The 12,122-nt window shown below is 46.2% G+C and overlaps 1 protein-coding gene across 2 annotated transcripts; it reads left to right on the forward strand.

The window, feature by feature from the left end:
• Positions 1-1,734: 1,734 nt before the first annotated feature.
• Positions 1,735-11,472, forward strand: LOC108230172 (ubiquitin-conjugating enzyme E2 Q2). 2 transcript variants are annotated; one of them, XM_017406168.3, is made up of 13 exons: positions 1,735-2,018; positions 6,510-6,614; positions 6,781-6,903; positions 7,018-7,074; positions 7,158-7,310; positions 7,402-7,486; positions 7,575-7,635; positions 7,729-7,819; positions 7,918-7,976; positions 8,508-8,556; positions 8,632-8,727; positions 8,969-9,035; positions 9,122-11,472. In XM_017406168.3, exons 1-13 carry the CDS (start codon positions 1,860-1,862, stop codon positions 9,151-9,153), a joined length of 1,137 nt encoding a protein of 378 aa, XP_017261657.1. In that variant the 5' UTR covers positions 1,735-1,859; the 3' UTR covers positions 9,154-11,472. The 2 variants fall into 2 exon arrangements, with proteins under 2 accessions (XP_017261657.1, XP_017261658.1); XM_017406169.3 differs by having other exon boundaries at positions 1,736-2,018; positions 7,161-7,310.
• The last annotated feature ends 650 nt before the right edge of the window (positions 11,473-12,122 follow it).

Raw genomic sequence — 12,122 nt, forward strand, 5'->3', positions numbered from 1 at the left:
GGCACGTCCCACCGGGAGGAGGCCCAGAGGAAGACCCAGGACACGCTGGAGGGACTATGTTTCTCGGCTGGCCTGGGAACGCCTTGGGATTCCCGCGGAGGAGCTGGCCCAAGTGGCTGGGGAGAGGGAAGTCTGGGTCTCCCTGCTTAGGCTGCTGCCCCCGCGACCCGACCCCGGATAAGCGGAAGAGAATGGATGGATGGATGGATATCAAATCGGTTTATTCATAAAGCAACAAAGAGTCGTCTCAGAGCGCTGAAAAAAACAAACAAACACATACATTAGAAAAGCCATTTATAAAAGTTATCTATCTAAGGAAACCGGCAGGTTGCCGTCTCAACCTGAGCAGCAGGGAGGCGACAGTGGAAAGGAATGACTCCCTTTTAACAGGAAGAAATCTGCAGCAGAACCAGAACCAGAACCGGGCTCAGGATGAGCGGCCATCTGCTTTGACCTGCTGGGGTTAGGGAGGACAGGAAAGAGAGACAGACAGACAGACACAGATTGGTTTAGGTGGGGTTTCTATGGTCCAGGTGGAGTTTCTATAGAAAAAAAGACAAATAAAACACGTTAATGATAATAATTACAAATACAAACATGGAGAGCAGAGTCAGTTTGTCCTCCTATAGCAGCAGAACTAAGGGATAGCTCAGGAAACCCAAAGCAGCCCTAACTGTAGGATTTACCAAAAAGGAAACAAGTAGACAAGATGTCAGCCTCTCAGACAGAAAGAGGAGAGGAGCCTGAAGTCTGAAAGCTGTCTCCCGCTCTAACGTACTTTCAGGACTATAAGGCGCTCTTAAAAGCCTTCAAATTTTGCTCAAAAAACGACAGTGCGCCTTATAATCCGGAGTGCCTTATGTATGTAAGAAGTTGTGATGTTTTAGTACGACTTTGGTTAAACTACAAAGCTGCACCGCTCGCAGCATTAAGGCTCAGTAATAGCGACCTGAGCGAGCGGTGGAGGCGTTTATACTTGACGCTTACATCGGCGCAGTATCCCTCTGTGAGTTTTGAACTGTTTGGTTATCTTTGTGATCTCTCATAGAGGGATCATAGAAATGCTGATACAGGCGAACCAGCTCCGCTAGAGCACCGAAATCGTCCATTTTGAATGAGGGGCGCGCCAAGTTACAAAAATGACGATAGGCCATATAAATATATATATATATATATATATATATATATATATATATATGGCAAAAGTTTGAAAATGGACCATTCATTGACAGTGCGCTCTATAGTGCGGAAAATACGGTACTTTTAGAAACTATAGGAACCAGGAGTAAACCTGCAGGAGTAAACCTGCAGCTCTGTTAGGAAAATAAGCCTGACATAACATACTATAAATATATAAACATCAAGCAGACGTTTTTGTTATTTCTTTAAATATATGAACTTGCAGATTAGGTTTTGAAAGTTTCTAAGTTATTATTATTTTTTTGTCTTGTCCAAACTAAATAAATATAAGTTTATCTTATCTTGCCATCTCTATAGCATTAAATAAAAACTTACATCAACTAGTTTGTGGGATCTACTTTTAATATAAAAACTTTGTTATAACGCTCCTAAATGGACCCAGTTCACATTAAATCGTCTTTATTCCGCCGCTGCGCTGATGGGGCATGAAAACAAGTAAAAAGCAGAGTTAAATGGAATGAAGCTGTGTTTTTGGGGTGTTCTCCTGCTCCTCGCAGCGGTGATGGTTTATTATATAAAGCTGCCTCTCCAGCCCTTTGTTGTTGTTCTCACGCTAACATGCGAGATCCGAGCGAGGAGGCGACTCGACTGCGCGGTCGCATTCCGCCCCGACTTCCCCTCTCCGCCAGCGGCCTGCTCGCCCTGCGATGAGCTGAAAGATGTCGGTGTCGGGGCTGAAGGCCGAGCTCAAGTTCCTGGAGTCGATCTTCGACCCGAACCACGAGCGGTTCCGAATAATAGACTGGAAGCCCGACGAGCTGAGCTGCCAGTTCAACGTGACGAGGGAGAAGCTGCTGATCATCCACTGCAACATCACGGTGAGTGTGTGTGTGTGTTGTATGTATGTGTGTGTTGTGTGTGTGTTTTTTTATGGTGGTGGTGGTGGTGGGGTGGAGGCCGGCTCCGGCGAGGCTAACGCAGCCTCCGTCTACTCGCTGGAGCCGGGCAGCTGCTCCGCGGCGCTGCCGAACAGCGAGCCCTCCGCTCCGGGGGTATTTTTTTAAAAAAATGTCCCCCTCCAGTTTTGGAGCAGTCCGAGCAGCCGGGTTATCGCCACGCACGGGCCGGCCGCCGGGTTCACTTTTAGCGGCGAAGCTGGCAGGAAATGGTCGGGTTGGCAACGACGCCGCGGTAGCTCGAGCTAACTGAAAGTAACGTTAGCTTCTCCCTGCTAGCTTAAAATAATAATAATAATAATAACTGCGTTTCTTCTTACTGCTCCGCAACTACCAACTTTCTGACCAACTAAACGCTTCTGTCGAGGCCCCGAAGCGATTTAGGTCAGAACTGGACCACTTTAGGGCTGTCGTGGTTTTATATTTTATTATGTTAAATGTGTCGTTTTATTAAATACGTGTGTTTTTGACGTCCAGTTCGCGCTACGTGACGTTTAATGGAATGTTGTTGTCCCGCCGTTCCAGCAAATAGACTGATCCCGTTTTAATGAACTTTTGTTTTTTTTGTCACGTACTGAGGCAGTTTCACCTGAATGAGGTGTACACACGCACCTGGGCTCGTTTCAGGCTTTTTATTTCACTATGAAATGACGCCAAATGTCATTTTATTATTTTATACATCACGAGCAAAAGTCTCGAGTCGCCATTTTTTATTACATTTTCCTTCCAGGGACCAAAAGTTTCCTCTAGTTTTTTTTTATTTTTATTACTTGGACAACAATCAAGCTATCTAGGTTTGTTTGTCTTTTGAATTAACTTATTTTTAGTTCAATATCATGAATATTTTTGAAGTTTGTTAAAAGCACTTCTCAGCTCTAAAACTCAAGGGATGAGCCTCAAGCGACTGGACGTTCCAGCTCGTCTTTGTGATGCAAAGACACGATGTGTTCCCATTTCTTTTTCTTTATTTTTACATGTAAAAACGACTAAGATGACACATTTTAATGGGCGTATTGGTTAAAAACTTGTCACTTGGGAAATGGTGATGCATTTTTTCCTCTTTCTTTTTTCTATTAGATGGTTTCTTTTCAGGTCTAACGCTTGGTGTTTTGTCCTCCACCCTGCAAAATACACTCATAATCAGGTACGAGGACTGGGCCTTCAGAAAGTCCTGGGAAACTATTAAGATCGCTTTAAAAGACTGCAGGATTCGCCTCCTCAGACGCAAAACATAAAGACTTCAGGGCTGCTTTAAAACTTTTGCGCTCTTGCCGTTTGGTTACCTCTCCAAACGTTGGGTTAAAGAAGTCAGAAGTGGAGCCCAGTTTTTGTCAGAGATCTTGTTTTTTTAAGGTTCAGGTGACACAGATGAAGAACCTCTGCGACATCCTGACCACATCCTTCTTTCTCTGCAGAAACACACACAGAGTTCCACTTTCACGAGTCTTTGGGGACACAAACAAGCTTGTTTGAAGATGACATTTACATGCGGCTCAAAGAGTTGTGGTGGCGTTTGCGTCGGTGCTCCGGCATGCTTCTGTAGAAGCGCAGAACAGTGTTTCTGTGAAATAAGCTTAAAAAAACAAAGTCTCGGCCCTGCTTCTGTTATATCATAGGATATCGACGAGTCTCGCTAAGTGTCTGGGTGTCTCGATCACGAGGGACGGGGGGGATGAAAGATCGGGGCCTTATCTGCTGCGGCGAGGATGTTTGCGACGAATAAAGGGTTGAGCCGGTTCACGTTCCGGCCCTCGCCTTTCGGGCGCGATGTGTAGATCACGACCCAGATGCAAGCGGCTGACATGAGCTAGACTCTGCCTTAGAGATCCAGGAGGAGCTCAGAGTCGAGCCGCTGCTCCTCTGCATCATAAGGACTCGGCTGAGGCAGTCCGGGGCAGACCCAGACCTGGGAACACCCCTGGTTCCACCCCCAGGAGGAGCTGGGGAGCATCTCTGAGGGGAGGCATGTCTGGGTTTCCCTCCTGGACCTGTTGCCTCTGTAACCTGAGCATGTCTGAGGGCAGGAAATAAACGTCTACGTGTCCAAACTGACTTGTTACAGCTTCTTTTTTATGCATTGCTTAAAAAGACTTGCAGACTATAAGCTGCAGGTCTTGCGTTCATCAAATAAATCTTATTTACCCAAAACACAACAACGCTTTAATTCGAAGCCCAGAAATGAACATGTTGAGCAACTTCTTGACTTGACTTCTCCTGCAACCCCTAAGATGTTCAGCTCGGAGTCAGCTGGAGGAGCAGGTTGTTCGTGTCGATGGCGGTAGACTACACGTTGACGACGGCTTTCATCACTCGGTGCGCCGCCGCAGGGATGGAGGGAGGCGGTCAGCTCGTTCATTCGGTTCCATGAAAGTTTGGGAAAGCTGCAGCACAGCTCCTCAGCTGATCTGATCACAAATGTGCCGCTTTGGAAACAAACTCGTCTGCGCTCACGTCCGGCTGCGCAGGCGGTTTGACACCTTTTAAAAGCGCCGACCCCCGCCTGACCCACGTCGATGGAACTGACTTCCCGCTCAGACGTTTCCCGTCTCTTCTGGCCTTCACATGCGACACACATCAGCAGCTGTAAGACGCGTGTTTGTGCGTGGACGTTACCCTCAGTGGTGCAGTCTCTAGATGTTTAATGGGACCGTTTATAATTTCACCCTCATTGAGTTGTATTTAGGCTTATATTTAGCAGCATTCACACTTTAAGAGGCAGCTCTGCAGGAAGAAAATACTTTACTGTGTTGAATTGGTCACTGATTGTTTTTTTTTCCCCGCATTTGTCAGCTAACCTGCCTCAGGAGTTTGGGATGTTAACGTCATCCCTACTTGCAGCTGAAACAAGAAACGAGAATCGTTCTGAGGAGCCGCCGATCCTGCAAACGCACTGAGCGTCGCAGTGTTTTACTCTAAACTGTAGCATCTGAACTCACAGAAGGTGCGATCTGTTTCCGAGGATCTGAGCGAATGTGAAGTGAGCCAGAGGTCTGGGTCCGTCCCTCCCGGTGCTGGAAACCCTCTTCGTTTTTAAAGCAGAGCCGTTATGGAGTCTGTTCCCCTCTGAAGGCGGCAGCCGCACGAAATCTGCCTCCTCGACCCTTTTTTTTTTGTTTTCAAAGCGTGAAACCGGGTTAAATCTTTGTAGATGTTGTCGGGCAGAAGTGCTGAACCTGCAGCAGAGCCGGATGTTGTAACACTTAGGTTACTGACGTCAATAAGGTGTTAGTTAACTTTAAATAAATGTTAAATTAAAAGAACTGACAGAAAGTTAGTTAATTCAGCTGACCTCTTTAAAATCACCGTGCATGATGCTGTCCCTTTTTTATTCTTTTAATCAGTTTGTTTAATTTATATATTTGTGAAGTAGTCTTATTTTTTGTGGCTGCGTTGTTGTTGTTGTTGTTTTCCCCTCTTTGACATTTTGACTCAGATTTGTTTTCTTTTATTTAAAAAGCACAGAACCTTTTTTATTTTTTTTTAAAGTCTATCTCAAGTGGTTTTTAACGGAAACCAAACTATGCCTCTCTGTCAGAGCTCACAAAGTCAGAAAGTAAAAGTATAAACCCTAAATGCCACAACAGCGCGTTCGTTTGCGTCGAACCCTCGGGCGTCCTTAGGACTTCGTGGCGCGGCGAAAATGGAGACGGTCGCCGATGAGTGAGTTTCTGACCTGCCGATGTCTGGCTTGTTGCCCAGATGACTCAACGCCTTGTTTTTTTTTTTTTTTAAACCCAGGCGGGGACACAAACTCGCAGCTGTCGGCTTGTGACGGCAACGGCTGCAAGGCTCAAATGTTAACGGTTCCCGGGGTTCAGAGTGACGCAGCGGTGCCAAAACCTTCAGACGCACTGAAAATGAAATCCTCCTCCCGAAGAGGAGGATTTAAGCGGCTCGTCCTTCGCCTGTTACATGAATTCATTATTTCCTGTTTAAATATCACAGCTTTATTGTCGTACCTTTTAGGTTGTTAGATGTTGGGATCTGATTTTAGCTGCTCGTTCGTGTTCTGACGATATTTAAGCTACATTAATTGCATTCCCCGGACATGATATTCTTAATTAAATCAGATGAAAGTGTCCTACATGACGGGACAGCCTGCTTGTTGCGCAGGACGTTTGCTTCTGTCTCTAAAATGCGCGAACCTGCGCCTCGGATGCTCGGTTTAATCGGCGCCGTGGAGCAGCCGACAGGAGGCCGATCGTTTCGTGAGGCGGGCGCCTGCGAGGGCCCGAGGACATTCGGTCCAAAGACACGTGCAGCTCTGGAGTAAACCCTCCTTCTTTACCTCGGGACGCCATTTTGCGTCTCCAAACAGCAACAGCAGCAACCAATCCAAAACTCAGAACCCCAGGAGTGCGCGACCCACCAATGCGCCAGCAGCTAACAAGCTTTTTGCTACCTCTGTTTTAGGAGTCCTACCCCTCGACGCCACCCATATGGTTCGTGGACTCGGACGATCCGAGTCTGGCCGAAGTGTTGGAGCGCTTGGAGGATGTGAGGAAAGGCAGCACGTTGGTACGTCGGCTCGTGAAGGAGCTCGTCCATCTTCTGTTAGCTGCTGAATAAGATGGCGTTTCTATTTTCTGACGCTCGATGTGTTTTTTGTTTGAATATTCATCAGGAACTATACGAATCTTATTTTCTTGTACTGATGTTCTGTTCCCTCGATGTCGCCGTCTAGCTCCTTCAGCAGCTGAAGCGCCTCATTTGTGACCTCTGTCGTCTTTACAACCTGCCACAACATCCAGATGTGGAAATGCTGGACCAGCCTCTGCCTGCTGGTCCAATCACCCAGGAGCGAAAGGTAGGCGCGGGAAAACCCGAGAGCTCCGGGTCCCGGTCCTTTTCTGTTCAGATCCGCTTTTTTTGTTTGTTTTAATTTGTTTCGTCTTACCCGCCACGTTTCTTCCTGCCACAGCACGGGCCGTCGGATGAGGTGACATCCGAAGAGGAGGAGGAGGAAGAAATGGGAGAGGTATGTACACACACGCAGCACGCTCCGGGCGGTCCGTCGGGCTCACGTTTCTTTCTAAACTTTTAACGAATGAACTGCGGCAGCAGGACATAGACCTGGACCAAGACCTGGACCACTACGACATGAAAGAAGAGGAGCCAGCGGAGGGCAAGAAGTCCGAAGACGATGGGATAGAGAAGGAAAATCTGGCCATCTTGGAGAAAATACGTAAAAACCAGAGACAGGATCACCTAAACGTGAGTGTTTTCTGTTTGTCCCGTTGGACACGACTGCTGCTTTGTCCCGTCAGGTTCCCGCCTCGGAGCTTCTCCATCATTTCTGTTGCAGGGTGCCGTCTCCGGTTCCGTTCAGGCCTCGGATCGCCTCATGAAGGAGCTCAGGGAGATCTACAGGTCGCAGAGTTACAAGACAGGTGACGGCACGGCTCGTCTCTCCTTTTAAATTTTTCTTTTTGTTTGTCATGTCCAACAACAAAGGTGTTCTCGTCCCTCGTCCCTCAGGTATTTATTCAGTGGAACTAGTCAATGACAGCCTTTATGAATGGCACGTCAAGTTAAAGAAGTAAGCTTGTTTCTTTAAACACTTCCAGCTTTGTTTTTAATAGTTTTTAAATGATGTGAAGGGTTGATTTTTGCCTCTCACTTTTGTTCTCAGGGTGGACCCAGACAGCCCGTTACACAGCGACCTGCAGGTTTTAAAAGAAAAGGAGGGAGTGGACTTCATTCTGCTCAATTTCTCTTATAAAGTGAGTCCAGAGGGAAACGGTTGAGGGTTCCCTCCTCGGGAAGCGCCGTTTCCTTGAGAACTGAAGGGTTTTAATTTGTGCTCTTGTCTTCTCCGCAGGATAATTTTCCTTTCGACCCACCTTTTGTACGGGTCGTCTCACCTGTGCTCTCCGGAGGGTGAGTGTGTCGTCCAACTCTCTTAAATTAATAATAATATGACTTTTGAACTTTAAATCTTCTCCTGACTCTGTTAGAACATATTCACTCGACACTTTAAGGGACGTATTGGGCATTTTAAGCTAAAGCGCTCTTCAAATTTGTTGGTAATAATTCGATTTTTCTCTGAATATCAACTCCACCTCTTCAAGTATGAAACCAGCTTGGAGGGACTTGTTTTTCACCATCTCAGCTGCTGCTTTAAGATTTTGCTTCACACAAATTAAACCCTGGAACGGGGTGGAGAAAAGGGCTTCAGGTGCAGAGACGTGCGCCGCTAATTGTGCTCTCCTAAAGTGAAGCAGGCGCTGAGACGCTCTGGTTTTAGTCGGCTCGTATGACTTTAAGTAAACTAAAAACAGAGTTGGTGTTGGGTTTTTAGCTGCTCGTCTGTTGGGTGAGGGCAGCTGAGTTGAGTGTTTGTTGGCCGCCGCCGGTCGTTCCTCCCGCCGCTCCTCGGTGCTCACCGTGTTTTCTGCTCGTTTGTCTCAGTTACGTCCTGGGAGGAGGAGCCTTGTGCATGGAGCTCCTCACGAAACAGGTACGTAAACCTCCTGCCGTCAGCTCCGTTTACCTGTCACGGCCGGGTTTTATTAATGTGTGTGTGTGTTTTCAGGGCTGGAGCAGTGCCTACTCAATAGAATCTGTCATTATGCAGATAAATGCGACTCTGGTTAAAGGCAAAGCCAGGGTGCAGTTCGGAGCCAATAAGGTAAGCTCCTCCGTCCTGTTCGTGTGCAGATTTCTGCAGCGGCAGCTTTTAGTCCCCGCCGTTGTCGGGCTTCTGTTAGCGTTCAGCTCGAACTGAAGCCCGGTTCAGGCGACAGCTACTTGTCGGCTGAAGTTTTAGAAAAGGAAAGCTATGACGCTGAAAACGTCTAACCTCTGTGTTCTGACTGCGGTCTGTGGAATTGTCCATCCACTTTTTTTTTTTTTGTTTGTTTGTTTTTTAGAACCAGTACAATCTTGCCAGAGCACAACAGTCGTACAAATCCCTGGTGCAGATTCACGAAAAGAACGGTAGGTTCTCCGCCGCCAGAACAGTCCAGCGTTCTGTAAAAAAAACCTAAAAAAGATAAAAATCAGCCGTTTGTTTGCTCGCCTAGGCTGGTACACACCACCCAAAGAGGACGGATAAGGAGCCGCCGCCGCCGTGCACTGGGAACACGTCGTTGGGTCATCTTGTTTTCTTCTGAACTCCCCCCCTCCTCTTCCTTTTCCTGACTCACCGGAATATATCCTCTTCCTCACGTGGGGGGTGAAAAAAAAAAAAAACATCCCGTCGGCTTCTCTGACAAGTATCCTTCTCGCTCTGCTCCGGGAACGATTTACCTCCGGTGTCTGTCCCCTCCTCACCCCCTCACCCTCCTCACCCCCCACCTCAGCGTTTTTAGTGCCGAAGGAGAGCGAGGAGAGGAACGCTTCTCCTGGGTTTTTTTGTTTTTTGTTTTTTACAAAAAAAAAGAAGAAGAAGAAAAAAAATGCTTGTTTGTCTTTTTTTTTGAGGGGGGAAGGATGGAAACAGGAAAAGCCCTCCCCTCCTCCTCCTCCTCCAGACATGGGGGGAGACGCTCGTCTCTTTCGCTGCAAGCGGGGGATTTTCAGAGACGGATCCCGACGGCACCTCGTCGCACCTGGTTTTAATTTGACAGATTCTTGTTTCCTTTAAACACCAACAGGTACATAAATGCATATATTATATTGTTTGATTTTTTTTTTGGGGGGGGGGCTTGTTATTTGAACCTTCTAGGCAATAAAAAAAAGCCGATTTTTCTTACGTTGGAAGCGGATGGGCGGATAAAAAAAACTTTCCCCTGCTCGGTATCTTTTTAGTTCTTACTGGAAACACATTCGGCCGCAGAATCAAAACTAAGCAGCCGGTCAAGAATCAGACACGCCCGCAGATTTTCACCAGAAGGTCTAAAGTTGCAGCTGAAAGGTGTTTATTTTTATTTAATTGCCCTCCTGCGAGCTCTGTTGATTTCTTTAGTTTTTCTGTAAGAGGCTGACTCTTAAAGCCTTCTGTCCTTGAACTCGGCAGCACGTCTCACCCGTCGTCATAGGAAACCAACGGAGACGCTGAGGACGCCGAGTCCCTCGTCCGTCTGCTCGTTTTTTGCGTAGCGAAGACGTCGTCGTCCTCACGTCAGCCGTGGCTGTTTGGAATTGAGTCCAAGCCTGGATCAGGTTAACAACTCTCTGCTGCGTTCCCCTCCCCCCCTCGACTAAATTATTATGACTTTAAATCACGCGAGGACGGCGGGTTGGAGCGTTTTTGATCAGAAGCTACAAAGGGGGTTCCCAGATTTTAAAATGACGGGTGGAAAGGACTCCGGTGGGCATGCTCGAACCTCTGCAGCATGGCGGAGACGACCTGCGGCGCTTTGGGGTTCTGTTGGTTTTTTCGAGTTTTTTTTTAAACGCAGGTTTTTAGTTTGTAGAGTACGGAACGGGGCCCCGCGAGAGAACCGCCAATGTACCACGTCCTGACATGTCCCACGACTTCTGTGATGAAGAGAAATCTTTAAAAAAAAAAAAAAGAAAACGACCCGGGCCACATCCCGCAGCTAAACCCTCTATAGGAAATGTTCCACATATCTGCGTTTTCAGTGTTCCTGCTCCGGAGTGGGATGGGAACGTCACGTTCACCTCAAAGATGCAATACACTGCGGTACGCCGCCGCCCCCCCGCTCCACGCCACAGGACACACACTGTGTATCAATCTGACGGCTCTTCTGCAGCTCCATCGTCCGAACGGCAACTCAGGTAATCAACGCATAGGAGGAGGTGGCGTTTAGTTGCTCATGACTTTTTGGGATTAATTCGTGCTTCTTCGCCCCGACCCGATTGGTAGAGAAACCAGCTCCTTAGCATTTGTTGTTTTTGGGTTTTTTTTGGTTTTGTAATTTAAATCATTAAAGGAGAACTTTCCAGGAGGACCCCCAGAAGGTGGAGCACGATGACCTCCGTGGTGTTAGTTTACTCCCGGTTCTGGCTGCGCGCTCGCCGAATATTTTAAATTTTATTTCAAATCAGGAAAGGTATTTATCTGCGCTCCCGCTTCCCGCCATTTCACACCTCCCGTCTCCTGTACGTACACTCGAAAGGAGGGGGAGGGTCTGATGCCGGAAATGTTTTAGGAAATTTTTGAATGACAGCGAAAAAAACAGGAATTCAGCGTCAGGCAGTCCTGATGTGCTGATTGAATTCAGGCGCTTCTCTAACCGGCCTGTGTCGGGATGAAGAATAATAATATTAATAATAATAATAATAAAATCAATAATTAACTCAATTCTCAGCTCGGTTTTCTGACACCAACAGATGATCGAGTCCTGATTATTATTTTTTTGGCTCACTTTGATTTCTGTTTTTGTTTTTCCATTTGAAGAAACTTTGACCATGTACAGTAATTTGTAAACTTGCATCAAGTTTATGAATAAAGAATTTTAAAATAAGACATCCTCTCTGTTTTGTTTGTTTTTTTGTCTTGTGTGCACGTTAAAGTTTTACAGCCTCAGACTCTTCAGAAGTTCAATAAACAAATAATAAAACGAAAAGAAGAAGAAAAACAAAAACTGGTAGAAGAACAACCTTAAGGGAAATATTGCTGATGCATTAGTGTGTTACTTTTTTCTTCTCTATATGAAATAAAACATTATTTATTAAACATTATTTTAAGCGTTGTGTTTGTGTGATTTTTATCTCTCAAACTTTTTTGTTTTTGAAGATTTGACAATATGAATCTGTTCTAGTTTACCCCAGAATTCCCAGTAGAAGCTTGTAAATAAGCAGATTACAAGGTTTATTAATACAGCTGCAGTCCCCTTCCTGCTCCCAGCCTCCTGCAACATCTAGACCAGAGGTCCCCAAACAACCAGTCTGCAGACAGAAGTATTTTATGGTCAAATTTATCTTTTCTTCTTCTTGACTGAAGGAGTCCAGAGTTCTTGAGGTCATATACAGGTGCTGGTCATAAAATTAGAATATCATGAAAAAGTAGATTGATTTCAGTAATTCCATTTAAAAAGTGAAACTTGTATATTATATTCATACATTACATACAAACTCATATATTTCAAATGTTTATTTCGTTTAATTTTGATGATT

This window comes from Kryptolebias marmoratus, linkage group LG11 (assembly GCF_001649575.2).
Source record: "Kryptolebias marmoratus isolate JLee-2015 linkage group LG11, ASM164957v2, whole genome shotgun sequence".
Classification (NCBI taxonomy): Eukaryota; Metazoa; Chordata; class Actinopteri; order Cyprinodontiformes; family Rivulidae; genus Kryptolebias; species Kryptolebias marmoratus.